At 40.1% G+C, this 21,839-nt stretch overlaps 1 protein-coding gene across 2 annotated transcripts in view; it reads right to left on the bottom strand.

Annotated features, from left to right (window-relative positions):
• Positions 1-7,338, bottom strand: part of LOC126354220 (acyl-protein thioesterase 1) — a 117,217-nt gene extending 109,879 nt beyond the window's left edge. Inside the window, exon 1 of one of the 2 annotated variants that reach the window (XM_050003701.1) lies at positions 6,499-7,338. In XM_050003701.1, coding sequence (XP_049859658.1) covers positions 6,499-6,549 — 51 coding nt within the window. In that variant the 5' untranslated portion in view covers positions 6,550-7,338. Of the gene's footprint in view, positions 1-4,141; positions 4,400-6,498 lie in introns of those variants that run through there. The other variant, XM_050003702.1, reaches the window with a different exon arrangement.
• Positions 7,339-21,839: the final 14,501 nt, after the last annotated feature.

The raw sequence follows: 21,839 nt of genomic DNA, 5'->3' as shown, positions 1-21,839 counted from the left end.
CACGCTCTCCTGACATCAACCCTCTTGACTTTCATTTATGGGGGCATTTGAAAGCCCTTGTCTACGCAACCTCGGTACCAAATGTAGATACTCTTCGTGCTCATATTGTGGATGGCTGTGATACAATATGCCATTCTCCAGGGCTGATCAGTGCATCAGGGATTCCATGCGACGGAGGGTGGATGCATGTATCCTCACTAACGGAGGATAATTTGAACAATTCCTGCTACAAAGTGTTTGAAGTCATGCTGATACGTTCTGTTGCTGTGTGTTTTCCATTCCATGATTAATGTGATTTGAAGAGAAGCAATAAAATGAGCTCTAACATGGAAAGTAAGCATTTCAGGACACATGTCCACATAACGTATTTTCTTTCTTTGTGTGTGAGGAATGTTTTCTGAAAGTTTGGCCATACCTTTTTGTAACAGCCTGTATACAGGGCGTTAAGAAACAGTCTTCGAATCTTTTAAGAATGTTGCAGGAGAGATTGTGCTGGGAAATAATTGTCCAAAAAAAGGTTTGTCATTTACAAGTTATATAGCATTGTACTTAGCCAATTAGGTAGTTGTGTGTGCAAACTGAAGCACTTGCATGCACTAAAAGGTGGTAATGCACAGGCTTCTGTGAGTCAGTGAGTTACCACTTGTTGAAAAGCTCATTACCAGCTAAAATGTCTTCTTCTTCTTTAAATCTAGGTAAGCAAAAGCTATGTTTGTCTGGCTTGAGGAAATTGAACAAAGAACACATTTTGCTACACTGCCTCTGGCAGGTTGCTTGAAATTGTGTGTGAAATGACCTGATTGGCTAACTTCAGTGCTAAATAACTTTGAAATGGTGCAATGTATTGACTTTTTAACCTTGTCAGCTGACAGTCGAGCCTCGGCTTTCACTGATGCTCCCTCCCCTTTCCTCTGTCACTCCTTACTGGCTTGTTTGGATTCTGGAGTGTAGTAGTGAACCCATGTTTCATCACAGGTGACGATACAACTCAAAAATGCATCACCTTCTACCGCAAACCTTGCTGTAAGCCTCCGACAGACCTCCAAACGTCTCAACTTCAGATTTTCAGTCAAAAGTTTAGGGATCCATCTGCAACTCACTTTACGGAACTGAAGGTTGTGATGATTGCTTGACAGCTCCCATAACTGATTCCAACTTTTTATGCAATTTCTGATACTATCGCCCATCGATCATAATCAATAATGCCTTTAACCGCACAAACGTTTTTGTCTGTAATGCTGATCCAAGGACAGAGATTGTGTTGCTGATTTTCCACATGTTTTTGTCCTTCCTTGAACTTTTTATACCAGGCAAACATGTGTCCTTGATAATGTTTTATCATCGAACTGCGAAGTCAATCTTTGGCAAATTTCCACCGCTGTAACTCCTTCACCAGCAAGAAATTTGATAATTATGTGTTGCGTAATGAAAGGCTGCCCCAGTTGCTCAGACGTCAAGAGCATTTCTGACGAAACGGCGGGAAATATCTAACAGCATGCTCTCCTCATTTCTAACTGTCCCGCCTAAGCATGGTAGAAGCGTGGGGCCAGTCCTACCAACTGATGATGTTCAGGAACAAAAATCCCGTTTATATTTGATGCAGTATAATATCTCCCATCTCACCTTCATCTACGTCCTCTTCCATTTCTATAATATTGCAATTGTGTAGACCCTCTAGATATTCCATCCACCCTTCAGCTTTCCCTTCTTCGCTTAGGATTGGTTTTCCATTTGAGCTCTTGATATTCATACAAGTAGTTCTCTTTTCTCCAAAGGTCTCTAATTTTCCTGTAGGCAGAATATATCCTTCTTTCCCTAATTAAGGGAGATAAATATTTAATAGTCATGGGGTACTGGAATTCAATAGAAGGAAAAGGAAAAATAGTATGTGAATAGGAACTAGAGGAAAAGAATGAAAGAGGAAGCCACCTGGTGGAATTTTGCACACAGAGCATAATTTAATCATCACTAATACTTACTTTAAGACTCATGAAAAAAGTGTGTGTGTGTGTGTGTGTGTGTGTGTGTGTGTGTGGAAGAGACCTGGATACACTGTAGGGTTTCACTTTGATTATATAATGCTAAAATAGAGATTTTAAGTTGTAAGACATTTCTGGGGGCACATGGGGACTCTGATCACAATTTATTGGTTATTAACTGTAGATTAAATCCATTGAAATTAACAAAAAAGGTAGCAGGTGAAAGGGAATACAAATGTGTAAAAAATGAGACTGACAGGAAGTGCAAAATGGCTAAGCAGCAATGGCTAGAGGACAAATGGAAGGGTTTAGAAGCATATATCACCAGGGGAAAGCTAGATACTGCCTATGGGAAAATTAGGGAGATCACTGCCGATTAGGTCACTAGAAAAATTTTATCACTTGGTGCTATGGAACAGTTGGCTCTCACAACACTGTACTGTGTACAAAAAGCTCCACCTTTCTTTTCAGATGTTCTGATGAGTTAATTTCTAAATGCATCAATAAATGTGAGTTACTAAACACAAAGTGATAAAATTTTTCTAGCACCTTGTCAGCAATGCTGCAAGTAAAAAAAAAAAAAAGAATTGTTGTGGACCCTTACCAAACAGGATTAACAAGGGATAGTGACTTATTTACAAAGAAGTGCAGCATGAATCATCAAAGGTTTGTTTGATGCTAGGAGTAGCACAGGTGTTGAAAGAACTGAAGTAACAAACACCTGAAAATAAGACAAACTATCCCGAGAAAGTCTACTTACAAAGTTTTAAGGACCAGCTTTAAACTGAATCTAGGAATGTACAACCACCCCACATATATTGTCCCAAAGGCATGGAGACAACAAGATCAGATTAACTCCAGAGAGCACAGAGGCGTTTCAACAAACTTTCCTCACACGCCTCACATGTGAATGGAACGGGAAGGAGCCGTAGCAACTAGTATATCCATGCCTTTCACAGCGGTTTATAGAGTATGGATATAGATAGAGATGAAGAGGGCACTAAAAACTGACAAAAAGAATATGAAGAAGCAACCAGAATCAGCAAACACGAAGATTCTGTTAGAATATCAAGTGAAAGGACATTTAAGCTCTTTCAGGTAGCCTACTTACAAAGTTTTGTGACGAAAAATGCAAGCTGTGTGGGATGAATAAGAAGTAGAATATTTATGAGAGAAACAGCTTTTGAAAAGAAGAGAGGTTTGTGACACCAAAAATAATTATGATAGAACTTAGAAAGTTATTCTCCAAAAGTTTTTTTCCTTGAATGTAGTATTACATGTGAATAAAACAAGGACAGTTAAAGAAAGGAGGGGAGGGGATACTAGGTTAGTTTTGAAATTTGGTTAAGGTGAAAGATGCTTAAAGTTAAATGGACTGACATAATGACAAATGAGGAAATAGTTTTAAGAATAGGAAGAACGGAAAATTAGTGAAAATGATGAATACGAGAAAAACACCTCTACTGAAACACATTATGCAAAACTGCCTGCAATGCACAGTTGCCAACGCAAGTTTGTGGGGAAGAGGGGGAAATGAAGCAGACGACTTGAAATTATGAATGACACTAACAATAAACAAAGTTACAAGCAAGTTAGGGAAGATGCACAGGACAGAGGAAAGTGAAGAGCTTGATGTGCCACAGAAGAAGACTAAGTCACTTTAATGGCTGTGTAATTCTTTTTCCAACTAAACTTGCTTAGATTCTCTTCTTCATGACAGTTCATATTTTTCCTTCTATTATTGCACTTACGAATATAATATTTCCCAACTGAAATAGATATATGACAAATTTTGTCAAAGAATGCATGTGCAGCGCAACTGTTTATTACAGACCCAATAGCATAACTATCTGGTTATGCGAGTGTATGACTCGCACATAATTCTAATTACTTTTCTTTGTATAAAGTATATTGTTTCTATAAATGAAGAAGTACAAAAAATTAAAATAAGTGTCTAATCCGACAGCAGTTAGTGAAAATAAGAAATTTTCGTCTCTCTCTCTCTCTCTCTCTCTCTCTCTCTCTCTCACTCACACACACACACACACACACACACACACACACACACACACACACACACACACACACACTACTGGTATGCTGTATTTATTATTATTATTATTATTATTATATTTTTTTGTAGCACATTAAAGGATGCTTACCTTTATCTCCAAAATTTAAAGTAAACATTTTAGTGCACAGCCCATCAATCACTTCCACAAAGTAACTATAGCACAATCTTGCCAGCTACCTCTTTTTGTTTCATGACACTACTGTCATCATAGATGATGCACTAGTTTCTGTTCTCATTTACACAAAAATGGCAAGTCATTTCCGAACACCATAAAGAGTACAGGATTCACGATTAACCATTGTGGAATGTGAACTGTAATTTCTCTTCATACAGACAATGCAGTCTCTCTCTCTCTCTGTGAATTTGTGTGTCCTTTTTCCTATATGAGAAGGAAACGAGTGATGTGCTTAATTTATTTCATAAAACATAGTTTCTGTACAGAACGTCACGACTTCATAGCACAAGATAAGCTGGACAGGTCATAAAACATCAAGGAATTTTGTAATTTCATCTGGGTACATTCAGTGAATGTTTAAGTGAGCATCTTCCTACATCATTCATTCTGAAACAAACTGTTTCCCACTGTTGCAACACTTTAAAGTGCCTTAATGGAAATATTATAGTTTTATGCCATATAAAACCTTACTGCTCAGCTGCTTTATAAGCCACCTCCATTGGCTAGTAGTTACTGTTGCTGGTTAATAAAGTGGAGATCCCTTGTTCAATTCTAAATGACGACCCAACATTTTTTCGAGATGGAAAGGATGGTAATGTCAACACAGCATACACAATATATCTTGGAATCAATATGGAAGAGGCACAAATTGTCCATCACCTTTTTGCTAGAACCATTGCAGAATCCATTGTAAACAACTTTGGAGCCTTATACAGAAACTAAATACATCTAAACCTGGTTTTCTCATGGGCTTTTGAAACACAGTGCATTAACATGCCAAGTGCTACACACTTAGTGATCATGATTCATCACCAGGCCAGGCACACAAAATTACACATGAGGCTTTGGTGTGGCCACTGGTATCAAATAATGGGCACATTTAAGTCAACCGGTTAGAAGTGACACCTCTTTGCTAGGCTGCTTTATTTGCTCTTTTGGACTATCTAAACCAAATATAGATATCAGCTATGTGGGTACAGTGCTTTACATTGTTTTGACCATTACTCCCAAGATGTTTGATACTAATACCATAGATAGTTTTCTCACTGGAGTAAGTGAAGTAAGGAAATCTGAATGGTTAATGTATTGTAAAGAATAGTTATCAGATCTGAACAAACAATAAATAACACAGCTAGAGAGGGATAAGTGAATTTGCCTTTTAAATTTAATCTTATAAGTTTGCCAAATGTTGCATATTTATGAATCCAACTGGAAGGTCTGGATACAAATTAATCATGTAAGCTCTCATTAAATGGAGTACAAATTAGTGACAAGCACATCTAAGTTTGTTTATGTAAGCATAAAAAGTATATGTATATATACATTATAGTCAGTTCACCATATGTTGCAAGTGATTTATATTGTGAGCAAAACAGGAAAAAATGTAGTGCTTGTTGTGGAAGAATAGTTAGTGACAAATTTCATTATGGTATGTGGTTTGTTAGTCTATTACACTACTGCCCTGTGCGCAGCATAGGTTGTGCATTAAATGTCTCACTCTTACCCACAAAGTTTTGTCAGCACAAATAAATAACACATTTTTAATGATCTGGTTAATTATTAGTGGAGCGAACAGAGTTACCTTCCGACAGCTACTTCTCTCTGTTAATGGTCGATCTGATTGTGTTTGTATCCCTGAAAGTGCTCTGCAAATATCACCTCTGTGCAACACAATGAAGGGATGCATAAATATGTCTCTATTCAGATGGCTAGCAAACTTATGTGTAAACACGAATCGGCCAACGTCTATTGTGCAATACAACCAACAAAGTTTTATAATGTTCAACTCCTTGAGGATTGAATTTCACAGCTAACAGTACGCTATTGTGAAATTTTGATATTACTAATGCAGTCAACTGCACAATAAAATTATTTACGTCCAAACGCACAATTTAACGCGTAAATTTATGCAACCTTTGAGTGTATTTAAGACGTGCAGAATCTTTACAGGGGGAAGCAGAACTGAACATGTTTGTGCTACAAAAAAGTAAATTACGTACGCGTCTTCAACGCAGCCTCTGTACAGACTCGTTAATCATTTGCTTCTTATCGCTAATGTGATCTTCAAAATAGTGAAACTGTTAAAATTGATTGTGAACAGTTGTCAAATTACCGTAACCTTATTTGCTGGGTGTAAAAATAAAGGGCTTTCGTGTATTATTTTAAGTTATACATGACTTTTGAGCAAATATAATACAAGAGATTTGTTCTTCTATCAATGTATAAATTTCAAGGATAGATTCATTCTAAATCCGCGTTATGACACTTACCGTGGCCGTATGCTTTGCGGTGGCAGCGATAATGACCGGACTTCCAGCCATATCAATTTTCCTGTTTTATTTATGATCTCTTAAGTCGGCTAGGTGTTTCAGTTACTATTATATGTGAACACTGACGGACGGTACAAAATATCCGATAACAGTATGTATAGTTTCAGAAGGCAGATCTCTTACTTCTCCTGGCTCACGAATTGTCTAATTCAACTTCACGGTAATGCACATGTATTAACCTTCATACACATTTTATACTGATAGTAGATCGTCTACTGTTATCTTTCCGCGAGACAAATTTCTACGTAAAATGTAATGTTGGTACCGCTACTGCGGATTTCAACACTGTCAAGCAAGCAAAAAGAAATCAATTTGCGCAGGCGAAGCAAGGAAAACAGCCGCAAGATAGCAGAAGCAGAGGCAAATATATTAATTCGAATATATGTTACATCAGAAATAGAATTTGAAATACTAACAAGTCTTTTCAATTATTAATATTACAAAGGCCCTACGCAATTCTTTTCTGTATTTCACCCAATGATAAATAACAACTATCTTGTTTCACCTGACAAGGTGGATTATGTTATCTCACGACGATATTAAAAATTCTAAACCGCTGTAGACGTTTCTATGTTAATTTTACACCATAAACAAGTTCTACCGTCTAAGGCGAACTGAACAACGGGAATGAGCAGTTAATGTTTATTCTGGTAACACAGCCAGTGATCTCATATTGTCGTTGTGTGATGATTGTAGTTATCTTCCCTTTGCCGATTTATTTTGTAATTAGTTAAACATCTCTGAAGGGATCGATGGAAACCGGCAAGATGATATATGAGTAAAGGTCCCGCAGCAGTTTGTAGATGGCTAGATGCACATGAATAGTGGCGGCCTCTAGTTAGCAAAATGTGGACCTTCTGTGCGGTGTTCACATATTTTTAACGTATCTTCCACTGCCGTATAATAAGTTAAAATAACGTCTAATAAAATCTTATTTTTTAATTAAAGCTGCAATAGAGGCTATGCACTTTGATTTGCGTACAAACCTCACACAAAAAACATCAGCTACAATTGACGTTTATCAGCTCTGTTCAGTTAACGAAGATGGAACACTGTTCAAACAAGTAAATAAATAATGCTAACGCTTATTTTGTTTCTCTATCCAATGAGAAAATGATTAATCCTTTGGATGGGGGCGGAGGGGGGGGGGGGGGGGTTACAGTAACACGTGAACACCATCTGTTCGTGCAGATGAATGCTATTTCGATTCGACATCAGTCGTTTCGATTATGAACGGCTCGCCATTCTCTATGTGATTTTAAGGCCCTTATCCGCACTTAGTTAGGCACTGATGGGCTGGATAAGCGTTTAGCATCAGTTACGCTAAAAACAAACCGGAAGAATACCTTAGGAAAAGATGCATCTACATTAGAAAATTATTACGTAGATAGAACCTGGACTAATTACATCCACTAGTAGATTGTGCCCAAAGAGATATCTCTCTGACTTAACACAAGCTTATTAGAAAACAAAGATTTAATTATTAGACATCCTGTTCAGACAAAACGCACACAGAAGGATATTTATACAAAAACTAAACAAATTGTAATCATTTTTCGATTTTTCGATTGTAGGCTGATCATGGAAAATTATGCTAAACGCAGTTTGGTTTTAAAGGGCCACACAACCGAGTCAGCTATTTTTACATTTGCTGAGCACACAATAAAATATTTATAATGGTAAAACATCAGCAGCTGGGATCTTCTGCGACTTTTTGAAGGCATTCGACTGTATCAGTCATAATAATCTATTACAAAAGTGAAGTTTTTATGGTATCTGTAGCGAATGACATGCTTGCTTTTATTCTTACTTAAGAAACAGAATTAAGAAAGTTGTCCCAGATTGTTTGAGTAGAAATAAAGAGGAATGCCACATTATCTATATGGGTAGAAACTGCAATGAGAGTCCCACAGGGATCAACCATCGATCCCCTACTATTCTTGCTTTATGTTAATGATTTGTCATTTCATTTGAATCAGGAGACAGAATTAGTCATGTTTACAAATGATGCAAGCATTTTTGTAAGGCTGAGCAAAGACGTATTGACAAAAGATATAGCAAATGATGTTTTCATGAATGTTCTGATTGCTTAGAAAAACCAGGCTCATCCAGTTTTGTACTGTCAAAAATATCCCATGTCCTATTAACCTATTTTACCAATGAGAAATAATAAACAGTGGAAAATAACGGACGAGTTCTGAGTTCTTAGGTAACATATCGATATGCATTCTGACAAAAACTGGAACTGGAAAAACAATGGTACTAATCCAGGGAAATGTTCAAGTTTGCCTATTTTTGCAGCAGTAGGAACTGTCATCTTTAGGGCTCTATAAGTCAGTATTTTCATTCACTGTTTTATTATACGCTATATTCTAAGGTAATTTCTTACTTAAGCAAAAGTCTTAATCACACAAAAGAAAGTATTTAGAATTATGTGTGAGGTTCAAGCAAAAGTCTTAATCACACAAAAGAAAGTATTTAGAATTATGTGTGAGGTTCTCATTCATGCCTTTTGTAGACATGTCTTTAAGCAGCAGAGCATATTAACCACAGCTTCACAGTACATTTACTCACTTATGAAATCTGTCATCGACAATTTCTCTGAATTTGAGAGTAACAGAGATATTCACAAGTAAAACATTTCAAGAATCTACCTATGGAAATAAGATGTCTGGCAGATAACAGAGCTTTTGGAAAATGTAGATTAAAGACGTTTCCACTTAACAACTCCAATACAGACAAGTTGTTGAATAGAAGTAATTAATCAAGTTTACAGAAAAATCCTGTAAATGGCCAGTGTATAAGAATATATAAATATTTTTTCTCTTTATATATAGAGTGATGAGCCAAAACATTATGACCACCTGTTTAACAGCACATGGTTCCACCTTTCAAACATAGTACTACTGAGATTCTGATTGGCATGGATTCCACAAGACCTTAACAGAATTCTAGAAGTATGCAGCATGAGACGTCTATACACAGGTGAAAAAATTCCCATAAAGTATGGCATGGTGGTTTACTGCCACGCAACTGGCGCCTTGTATGTGTTCCAACAGGTATTGTATTGTACTGTATGGAACTGGGGACCTAGAAACAATAGATAGGCTTCGTCCCTGCTATAGCTCACAGTGGTACACAACCCCACAACAGCCGACAGCAGTCCACTCACGCCACTGCTGCCCCATACCGAACCCACGGATACTGTGTGGTTTGGTCCGCAGTGCATCCCCCTGGGAACATCTCACACCAGATGAGTGTAATCCCAGTGCCTGCACGATAGAGTAATTACGGTGTATGCGTACATGGAGAAAGTGTTTGTGGAGAAATCGCCGACATAGTGTAACTGAGACAGAATAAGGGGAACCAGCCTGCAATTGCTGAGGCAGATGGAAAACTTCCTTAAAAACCATCCACAGACTGGCTGGCACACTGGACCTCGACACTAATCCGCTGGGCACATTCATGCTGGGGACTGGCATGCCTTCCTGCCTGGAAAGCAATGTGTTAGACCACATGGCTAACCAGGCAGGCGGTCCAATGGGTACATACCAGGCTCTTTTGCTGGCCAAGACATGGTAGTTAACTATAATAGACCCCTGTAGCATGATCCTGACCTTGCAACATGGATAGTTATTCTGCTGGAAGATGTCATCTTCGTTTGGGGAGACTTCAAACATGAATTGATGCAGGTGGTGTGCAATAACGTTCACATAGTTCACTGCTGTCATGATGCCTTCGGTGACCACTACAGATCCCATGTAAGCGTAACTCAGTGTACCCCATAGTATAATTCTGTCCTCACTGACCTGTATCTGTGGTGCGATACATGTTTTGTGCAGCCATTCGCCTGGATCATGGTGTGTAAGGATTCAACCATGGACCTGGCGTAATAACAAATGCGATTCTTTCCACAAGTGACACGTTTCTACCGCTACACAGTGAAAACTCAGTTATTCTGTGCCTACTGCAATCATAACTGACAACATTGTTGTGTCAACACTGGAACACTTAGAGGTCCTGCGATGTGAAGCTCCATGTTCCTCTGTGGCCTTTGAATGGTGCGCTCTGAAACACTTGTGTCTGCACCAGCATGTACTCTGTCATTAGATTTGTCACAGATTGCTGCCCATCGGCGTCTACACAGTGGGGAACCCACTGAGCTCTACCTTTTATGATTAGATGCATTGTCCAGTACCATTTGGCCTCTTCATTATATGACCACCACTCAACAACTTTTCATACATGGTCATGACAGTAGTACACCAACAGGTGACCAGCTTCACCATTTCAGAGATTCTCGTTTCCAGCAGATATGATACAACTACATGCCCTTTTTCAAAAACACTTACATCAGTTGCTTTCCGCATTTGTGGGTTGCGTCTTTGCTATAATGGTGGATGTGTATATATATATTTTACAGAATGAAAAATGCTCATATCATAGTACAAAAAAGGTGTTCATGTCCTGGGCATAGTTAGGGATGTAAAAGAAGGGAACTAGCCTTCTAAATCATCTGTCAGCTTCATAGACATTTAAATGAAAACATCTTGACATATTTTCTCTTTTTTACATGTTAGCATCAGTACCTTTGTCATGTAATAGAATGCGTCATGTCAAGTAAAGTAACTCAATACATGAAAGCATGTTGCATAACATGACACATGTCGTCATGTCATCCAACATGACATTTGTTATGTTGTGCAATATGTCACAGTGTGTCACTGAACTTTAGGATGCCTGCATCCCCATTCTTGGCGATTTCCTGTAATAGATGCACCCCCACTCTCGGATACTTCCCATTGTAGATGCATCCCATTTGCTAGATGCACACAAATTTTTCTTTTGTGCTCCCACCCGTCACCATACATGTAATGGGAAGGGTTTGGGACAGGAAAGGTCTCCTGGGTAAAGATCAGTTCCCCACATCTAGAAATGAAAAAAACTGTTTTAGTGTCCTTCCCCACCTTCCATAAGACAAATCGACCTCCAGAAATTGTATTCTGCAACAAAAACTTCCCATGTAGGGTCTTTTGCCATGTGATATTATATACTATTTTTAATGGCATGAGAATTTTCTGGATTCTGAGCACATGGTCGGGGACTTTAAACTACAAAGAGAAACATGCAGGTGTGCTAACACCTTACAGCTAAGGGAGCATACTGCTTTGGGGAAGTGGGGTTAACTCATAATAAAGTGCAAACATGACAAAATGTTTTGATTTAAATATCTCTGAAGTTGCCAGACAATTCGAAAAATTACATCCCTAACTCTGTGCAGGACATTGAAATCGCTAGGCTAGCAGGATAGAATGGATGTGGTTATACTTGTGGAAAGGGGCTAAAAGATGTTACTGTCTGTTGTACTCAAATATAAACATCATTTCTTAAAACACACAATCACACAAGCAAGGATAAAAACACTCAGGGTTGTAATGAAAGACCTCCTTCGATTTAAGTGAGATCGACTGAAGGCCACATCGAAAATCCAAGGCACAAGGTCTAAGCAAGGAACTGAGGTACAGGACCTCTTCTGGCGGTTTCATTTCTTTAGGAAAAATGTTTCACCCTCAATGTAAATAGGCTGAAGGCCTTAGCTTAAATTTTTCCCTTAGAACCCGGATGAAGACTTCACATTAATCAAGATCAGTGTTATGGCTTAAGGCTGAGACAAAGGTTTTCAAAGTTTCATCTAAATAGGCTGAACACACGGCTGAAGGTCGCATATCAACAATACCATTTAACAGCTTAAGGCCTAGGAAGAAGAGCTTTCAATTTGTAAAGGCTGAAGGCCTTATTTTAAAATATTTCGTGTAAAATTCGGCTGAAGATTTCATACTAAAGAATAACAATCTTATGATTTAAAGGCAAGAAAAGGATTTGAATTTTTAATTTAAGAGAGATTAAAACTAGACTGTAGGCCACACACCATGCAGAAAACAATTTTGTAGCTTAAGGCCTAAAGGGAAGAGCTTTTAAATTTCAACTAAAATAGGCTAAAGGTTTTATCCTAAAATGCTTCACATAAGTCGCAGCTGAAGGTCACATACGAAATCCAATCAATCTCATAGCTTAAAGCCCAGACAACGAAATTTCCAGTTTTTAATTTGAGCTGGAAAACTCGGCTGAAGGGCAAATAAAAAATAGAAAATATTCCCCATATGCTTCTGCACATGTCCAATGCACTCTTGTTTTTTAATGTGAACTGCATTTCCGTAAGGTCTGAGTTCCTCTACAGCATTATATTCCTTACAATCACCATCTCCTAGATAGTGTATCGTAAATTATACCACTCCTGTGATCTGGAAAACATTGCTTTCACTCCCTCTGCTTCCATCGCTCCTGTTGTGCCGTGACAATTTGTTTCACAACTTTCACTATGTTTGTCCTTGGTATTGCCCTTACATCTAAAATTTTTTGAGATAATAGCAACATCAATTACTTTGCAACTGTCTCCACTGGCAGCTGTCACAACTCCATTTCGATATTTATGATCTCTACATTGCCATGATTCATCTCAAGCAACAGATTCCCATTATCTGTCACAGCTTCTTCAACTGCTTGCTTCATTGTTGCTTGAGCAATATCTTCAGCAGAAGATCACACCAATTCATTATAAAATCCAAAGTTGGTTGGTGGTTTTGCAAGTTCATAATTCCACATAACATTGTCCCTGCAGCACTGCCCTTGCCAATGCAACACAAGCCATACACTAACTTAACATTACATCATACACCTTTTTCCACTATTACCATTACGAGGAATACTGTAAGAATTAGAAAACGAAACTTCAGCAGCACATTTGTTACACTTCAATAAAATTTTACATGCCAAATCAATGTATGAAGTTATTTTCAATTCCAGTCCAATTTCTTTGCAAACTTGGCATAATGCGTTATGTTTCAAAATATTGGAGAGCAAGGAAATGGTAATTATTTCATTCACATCATTACTGTCACTTTCATAGTTTACAAATTTTTTGTTGTATCCACAGGACCAACCAAACAACCAACTCGCGACGCGCGCCCTGACCGCGGCATCGCTGGCCACAGTTCCTGTCGCGGCCGTCGTCGTCTCAGGGCGTCACCGCCGAGGGAAGAGGTCGCGCCATGGCTGAGCTCGGGTCCACAGGGCCCTCTGCCTTTTCATATAGGAGGAGCGCTGGCCCTAAGACGGACAGTCTATTGTCGATTGTCCATTGCTAGCCTTACGTGGAGTTCATAGCGGAGCCATTGCAGTGTGGTAATTGCTATTGTATTCGACTAGGCTCAGTACAAGGAATACTCTTGGATATTACTTGGACTTGTATTGCTGGTGCACGTTTCGTCAGATATAAAGATAAGTTATCTCTTCATTCTAGCTGGCGCAATTCTTGTCATTAATTATTTTTCGGCCAACAGACATAGCTACATCTTGGTCACTACCGATGCTTTATACAATTTGTGGTGGCTGCCCCAAAAGTACCGCCGAGGACCCTACATCTTGGTCACTACCGATGCTTTATACAATTTGTGGTGGCTGCCCCAAAAGTACCGCCGAGGACCTTGGGTTAGGGAGCCGTCACAAAATTTTTCTTTGCTGTCACAAAGTTTCTTGCTGGAAGAAGTTCTATCACATTCATTTGAAGTAGTCGGTGAAGCAGTCTGAGCAGCATCTCCTTCGAAACAACAAAAGATTTCTTCTTCCATTCATTGTGTCTTTTCTTAAACACTTGACTGCTTAAATGGGGCATATTAATATCCAAAAAACCAAATACATAAAACACATACGAGCAAAATTCGTGAAATACGCAAAATTAAACAGCAAAACTACACAAGGAAAACTCCACAAGTCAACATACACGGTATAACGTTTATGTTTACCGATATGAACAGTCACTCGTAACAGAGATAAAGCCATAAAATGTTCGAAAACAAAACACTGTCTCATTCCGCATATATACCCTGCTTGCAGCCAGTGAGCGGCACCGTCAGAGGTGACACACCAAGTCGTTACAACCGTTTATGCAGAGCGTCAACTTTTCAGCAATAAAAAAACACACATAGAATTCATTTAGAAGGGTGAAACTTGATTACTTTTATTCAGAAAACTCCAAATAATTTTATAATGAAAAAGCAAAATACGTTAATTTTGTCATTTTTATCATTCTGGCTCCCCTTAAGGCCTAGACAAAATGTTTCAACTTTGATTTGAAAGGGCTGAAAACTCGGCTGAAGACCACATACCAACTTCAAACCAATTTATGGCTTAAGGCCTAGGCACAAGGAATTTCAGTTTTAATTTTGAAAGGATGAAGCTCGGCTGAAAGCCACATACCAAACAAGAAACAATTTTGTTTACGACTTAAGGCCTAAGAAGAAAAGCCTTGCAATTTTAATAAGCTAAAACTTGGCTCAAGGCCACACAGAGTACTTAAGACTAAAAAGGAAATCACTATGTAAAACACAAGAAGTGGCGCTCAGGAAATTCCAAGGAAAGGCCTGGGAAGGTAACACTAACACACCTTTAGGTGAGACAGGCAGCCAGACTGACAACGTCTTAATCGGAAGGCAACCCAACCGAAAGCCAGCTGACAAACCAACCAACAATATCAGTTCTGCTCCACCCAAACAGCAAAACGACAACAAGCTGTCAATAGCACAACATTCTGGATACTGGTGCCTAATCCAGCCTAGTCAGAATAAACGCCCAAAACTATCAACAACATCTGAGCTGTGGAACTACACACCGTGCTGGACAGCATCAACAAACGAGGAAAATACACTGCCAAAAACTCCGTCAACGACAGGGGCAGGTGACCAGAATGTCAATGGCCACAAGACAGAAGATAGCGCTGGTACACTTCATTAATGAAGGAAATAATTAAATTAAGTTAAACACCATACAGGAAGACGTCTGCAATTATAGCCGATTTCAGTGCACACACATTGTTGCTCATGGGAATCTCTTAGAAAGCAACAACCAGGATCAAACAAAGAGATGTGATAGCAGTTGAGGCTTGATAGTACGTTAAGTGAGCACTCAGCTTTAGTGTCCAGGATCAGTGGGTGGTGAACTTTGTAACCCTTGCAAGAAGCGCCTCCCAACCCCAACTGCGCGTGCACGCCGCCGGTGGCTCCAGCCTGACTATGCGCCACGGAGACTTCCTCGCTGCTCTGCCCAAACTCACCGACTGCCCAACAGCCGGAAACGGTCAATAGATCAAATATACGTTGGACAATGAGATGGCCGACCGAATGACCAACCAATGGTCATTCCCGCTCCAATTTCCTTCTGTCGGACAGTTCATATGTGTCGCCAGCGGTCGGCGACCACTGTCTGTCCGCGCCTCACCAGCGCTCCATCTGCGACTACACTGCTGCTGCATCCCGACTGAGCTCCCCACTCCCTTCCAGACACACAACGACGCATAAATACTATCAGTCGCTCCAGAGATGGTACGGCAGTGCACTTATCGATAAGCGCTGCTGCTGCTATTCACGGGCAGGTAAGGCAGAAAGTTAGTGACGCCAGTAAAAGGAATAAGGAAACGAGACGGTAGTACCGTAAGAGAAGAAGACAAACAATAAATGGCATGTACACGAGCCATGCACGGCTCAACCTCTCCCGCCTCACAGATCAACCCGGGGGTCACGTACCAAAATGAAATTGACCGGCAGGTCCTTAATGAAAGCAGAAGACAATGGCCATGAGAAAGCCACAAGTGAGACACTCGCTCAGACCCATCCATGCAGAGGGAACACGCACACTGACTACCCAACATCCCTGCACAGGAAGGGACCGAGCTATGTCCCGCAAGATGAGCCACTCAAGTACCATTGCTAGCTCAACGGCGCAAGAAGCGAGACACCCACTCGAAACCAACCACGCAGAGGAAACACATGTCGACAGGCAGCCTGGCGTCCCTGCAATGAAGAAGATCCCGAGATAAGTCTCAGAAGATGATAAGCTAAAGAACTATTCACAATTGAGACCAAAGCTGCCAGAATTTAAGGCAAGGTGATGTCTTGGAACCAAGGCATTAACTGTGCTTACACCCTGTTTCCTGACTGCCGATCGGTTGAGTACTTCCAAAATACAAATAGTGTCCTCAAGGCCCCTAACAATCTGAAACAAAAATTCAATGGCTGCTCCTGTCTCACCCTCCACCACTGGCGTGACGTCAACCGGATGAAGAACGGCAGCATGCAAACGGGCCACTAAATCCGGAACACTGCCCTCAATAGGTAGGGCCTTATTTGCCAAGTTGTAAACAAGATGGTCCTTCCTGAACAGGCCGATCCCCGGACACTGTCTGACCTCCATTACAATACACCTGCAACAATCAACAAACAAAATAGTATGGTGCACACAAAACAGAAATAAAATTAAAACTGACAGTAACTGAAATGGCAACTACACAAACGTAACCATGCTCTCCTACCAATGAATTCCCTGGGCTAGCAGGACGGAGCAGATGCGGTTTTATTTGTGGAAAGCGGCCAAAAAAGGTTACTGACAGTTGCACTCAACATATAAACTTCATTTCTTAAAACACACAATCACACAAGCAAGAATCAAAACTGTCAAGGTTTTAACGAAAGACCTCCTTTGATTTAATTTAGATCGGCTGAAGGCCACATCGAAAATCCAAGGCACAAGACCTAAGCAAGGAATTGAGGTACAGGAGTTCTTCTGGAGGTTTCACTTCCTTAGGAAACATGTTTTACCTTCAATATCAATAGGCTGAAGGCCTTAGCTTAAATTTTTCTCTTAGAACTCTGCTGGATGCCTCACATTAAATAAGAACAGGGTTATGGCTTAAGGTCGAGATAAAGATTTTCAAAGTTTCATCTAAATAGGCTGAAAACTCGGCTGAAGGTCGCATATCAACAAAACAATCTAATGGCTTAAAGCCTAGGAAGAAGAGCCTTCAATTTGAAATGGATGAAGGCCTTATCTTACAATATTTCGTGTAAAAATCGGCTGAAGGCCTCATACTAAAGAGTAAGAATCTTATGATTTAAGGGCAAGACAAGGATTTGAATTTTTAATTTAAGAGAGATTAAAATTCGACTGAAGGCCATACACCATGCAGAAAACAGCTTATGGCCTAAAGGGAAGAGCTTCTAACTTTAATCTAAAATAGGCTAAAGGCTTCATCATAAAATGCTTCACAAAACTCTCAGCTGAAGGCCACATAGGAAATCTCACAGATTGAAGCCGAGACAAGGTAATTTCCAATTTTTAATTTAAGCTAGAAAAGTCGGCTGAAGGCCACATAAAAACTAGAAAATATTTCTTACGGCTTAAGCCCTAGACAAAAATTTTCAACTTTGATTGAAAAGGCTGAAAACTCGGCTGAAGGCCACAAACCAACTTCAAACCAATTTACGGCTTAAGGCCTAGGAACAAGGAATTTACAGTTTTAATTATGAAGGCCTCCCCCCCCAGCCCCCATGAATCATGGACCTTGCCGTTGGTGGAGAGGCTTGCGTGCCTCAGCGATAGAGATAGCCGTACCGTAGGTGCAACCACAACGGAGGGGTATCTGTTGAGAGGTCAGACAAACGCGTGGTTCCTGAAGAGGGGCAGCAGCCTTTTCAGTAGTTACAAGGGCAACAGTCTGGATGATGGGCTGATCTGGCCTTTTAACAATAACAAAAACGGCCTGGCTGTGCTGGTACTGCGAATGGCTGAAAGCAAGGGGAAACTACGGCTGTAATTTTTCCCGAGGGCATGCAACTTTACTGTATGATTAAATGATGATGGCGTCCTGTTGGGTAAAATATTCCGGAGGTACAATAGTCCCCCATTCGCATCTCCGGGCGGGGACTACTCAAGAGGATGTCGTTATCAGGAGAAAGAAAACTGGTGTCCTACGGATCGGAGCGTGGAATGTCAGATCCCTTAATCGGGCAGGTAGGTTAGAAAATTTAAGAAGGGAAATGGATAGGTTGAAGTTAGATATAGTGGAAATTAGTGAAGTTCGGTGGCAGGAGGAACGAGACTTTTGGTCAGCTGACTACAGGGTTATAAACACAAAATCAAATAGGGGTAATGCAGGAGTAGGTTTAATAATGAATAGGAAAATAGGAATCCGGGTAAGCTACTACAAACAGCATAGTGAGCGCATTATTGTGGCCAAGGTAGATACGAAGCCCACACCTACAGGAGCAGTACAAGTTTATATGCCAACTAATTCTGCAGATGATAAAGAAATTGAAGAAATGTATGATGAGATAAAAGAAATTATTCAGGTAGTGAAGGGAGACGAAAATTTAATAGTCACGGGTGACTGGAATTCGGTAGTAGGAAAAGGGAGAGAAGGAAACGCAGTAGGTGAATATCGATTGGGGCTAAGAAATGAAAGAGGAACCCGCCTGGTAGAATTTTTCACAGAGCACAACTTAATCATAGCTAACACTTGGTTCAAAAATCATAAAAGAAGGCTGTATACATGGAAGAAGCCTGAAGATACTGACAGGTTTCAGATAGATTATATAATGGTAAGACAGAGATTTAGGAACCAGGTTTTAAATTGTAAAACATTTCCAAGGGCAGACGTGGACTCTGACCACAATCTATTGGTTATGACCTGTAGATTAAAACTGAAGAAACTGCAAAAAGGTGGGAATTTAAGGAGATGGGACCTGGATAAACTGAAACAACCAGAGGTTGTACAGAGTTTCAGGGAGAGCATAAGGGAACAATTGACAGGAATTAGAAAAAGAAATACAGTAGAAGAAGAATGGGTAGCTTTGAGGGATGAAGTAGTGAAGGCAGCAGAGGATCAAGTAGGTAAATAGACGAGGGCTAGTAGAAATCCTTGGGTAACAGAAGAAATATTGAAATTAATCGATGAAAGGAGAAAATATAAAAATGCAGTAAACGAAGGAGGCAAAAAGGAATACAAATGTCTCAAAAATGAGATCGACAGGAAGTGCAAAATGGCTAAGCAGGGATGGCTAGAGGACACATGTAAGGATGTAGAGGCTTATCTCACTAGGGGTAAGATAGATACTGCCTACAGGAAAATTAAAGAGACCTTTGGAGATAAGAGAACCACTTGTATAAACATCAAGAGCTCAAATGGAAAACCAGTTCTAAGCAAAGAAGGGAAAGCAGAAAGGTGGAAGGAGTATATAGAGGATCTATACAAGGGCAATGTACTTTAGGACAATATTATGGAAATGGAAGAGGCTGCAGATGAAGATGAAATGGGAGATACGATACTGCGTGAAGAATTTGACCGAGCACTGAAAGACCTGAGTTGAAACAAGGCCCCCAAAGTAGACAACATTCCATTGGAACTACTGACGGCCTTGGGAGAGGCAGTCCTGATGAAACTCTACCATCTGGTGAGCAAGATGTATGAAACAGGCGAAATACCCTCAGACTTCAAGAAGAATATAATGATTCCAATCTCAAAGAAAGCAGGTGTTGACAGATGTGAAAACTACCGATCTATCAGTTTAATAAGTCACAGCTGCAAAATACTAACGCCGATATCGCTACAACCGTGGCACGGAGCTCTTCCCAAGTTGAAGGTTGATTACGGAAGACAAAGTCCGCTTATCCGCTGCGCACATTTCCCTACCAACTCTTGTTGAGGCAAATCGATTAACAAGGCCAAGGAGGCCATCAAAACTCTATCCACATTCTGATGTAACAGCTCTTTGGCCATCTGTATTTCCCAAATGCAATAGCACTCAACCTGTTTCCGATTTTCAATTAAGAGAGGCTAAAGGCTTTATCCTAAAAAGCTTCACATAACACTTGGATGAAGGCCACATAGGAAATTTCACAGCTTAAAGCCCAAACAAAGAAATTTCCAGTTTTTAATTTAAACTGAAAAACTCGGCAGAAGGCCACATAAAAGCTAGAAAATATTTTTTACAGCTTAAAGCCTAGACAAAATTTTTCAACTTTGATTTGAAGAGGCTGAAAACTCGGCTGAAGGGCACGTACCAACTTCAAACCAATTTATGGCTTAAGGCCTAGGCACAAGGAGTTTTCAGTTTTAATTATGAAAGGCTGAAACTTGGTTTAAGGCCACATACCAAACAAGAAACAATTCTGTTTACGACTTAAGGCATAAGAAGAAAAGCCTTGCAATTTTAATAAGCTAAAACTTGGCTCAAGGTCACACAGAGTACTTAAGACTAAAAAGGAAATCACTATGTAAAACACAAGAAGTGGCGCTCAGGAACTTCCAAGGAAAGGCCGCGTAAAGCTGGCCGTATTGCCAGGTGGATGGTATGCATTTCGGCATTTCAGTTTGAAGTTTAACACATGAGAGACACTGAAAATGTCCTCGCGGATGTCCTCAGTCGGATGTTCGGCGAATCTACACCTAGTGAGGGAACCTGGAAGAGAGATGGAGGCAGTCTTAGTTATATCGTGATGGGTGAAATTCCTCTTTTGTTAGATGATGTAGCTCAGCATCAAGATCAGGACCCTTATTGGGGGGCCGATTAAGCAACGTCTTTAGGCTGGGGGACTGTTGGATGAGTATATTATTAAAAGTGGCATTCTGTGTAGAAGGGTGGAGCATGTGAAGCAGTTCAAGATCTGTTAGCCAGAAGCTCTACTACGCACGGTTTTTCGTTGCTTTTATGATTCGTTGGTGGGTGGCCAATAGGGAATTCACAAGACTCTGCAAAAAGTCAAGGAGCATTTGACTTGGCCCTCCATGAACCGGGATGTCAGAGATATGGTATCCCAATGTCGGTTGTGTAATGTAGCCAAACCCAAGAATGCTCTTCAACAGGGTTTGTTCAGCTCTGAGCGCGAGTCCTGTCCTATGCACAAACTCTGTATCGATTATCTAGTTCCCTTACCTCGTACTAAGAAAGGACACTGATATGTGTTAGTTATTATTGATGCGTTCTCCAGATTCACTTGGCGCCTTCCGAGCCGTAACGTCACTGCTACTACCAGTATTCATCATGTAGCTAGTGTTTTCAGTGTTTTTGACCCACCTAAGCAAATTGTTAATGATAATGCCCCGGATTTCCTTTCGGTTCCTTTCAAGGCATTCTGTTTTCAGAACAGTATCAAGCATATCACGACTATGCCACATTATCTGCAGGGATCCTTTGTGAAGAGGCTTAAACGAAATCTTAAATCCGCTTCGTTATTTATCATCAGAAAACGCCAAAAAGTGGGACTCTAGTCTCCCATGGCTTAGTTTTGCTTTTAATACCGCCGATCATGAAGCCCTGAGAGCTACTCCCGCCTCTTTGATCCTTTCCTGTCCTGTTAATTCCCATCTTTGAAACTTCTGGAGAACTCAAGAC

The sequence above is a fragment of the Schistocerca gregaria genome, chromosome 3 (genome assembly GCF_023897955.1).
Source record: "Schistocerca gregaria isolate iqSchGreg1 chromosome 3, iqSchGreg1.2, whole genome shotgun sequence".
In the NCBI taxonomy this organism is placed as follows: domain Eukaryota; kingdom Metazoa; phylum Arthropoda; class Insecta; order Orthoptera; family Acrididae; genus Schistocerca; species Schistocerca gregaria.
The sequence above is the reverse complement of the archived record's forward strand: the minus strand, read 5'-3'. Positions and strand labels throughout refer to the sequence as shown.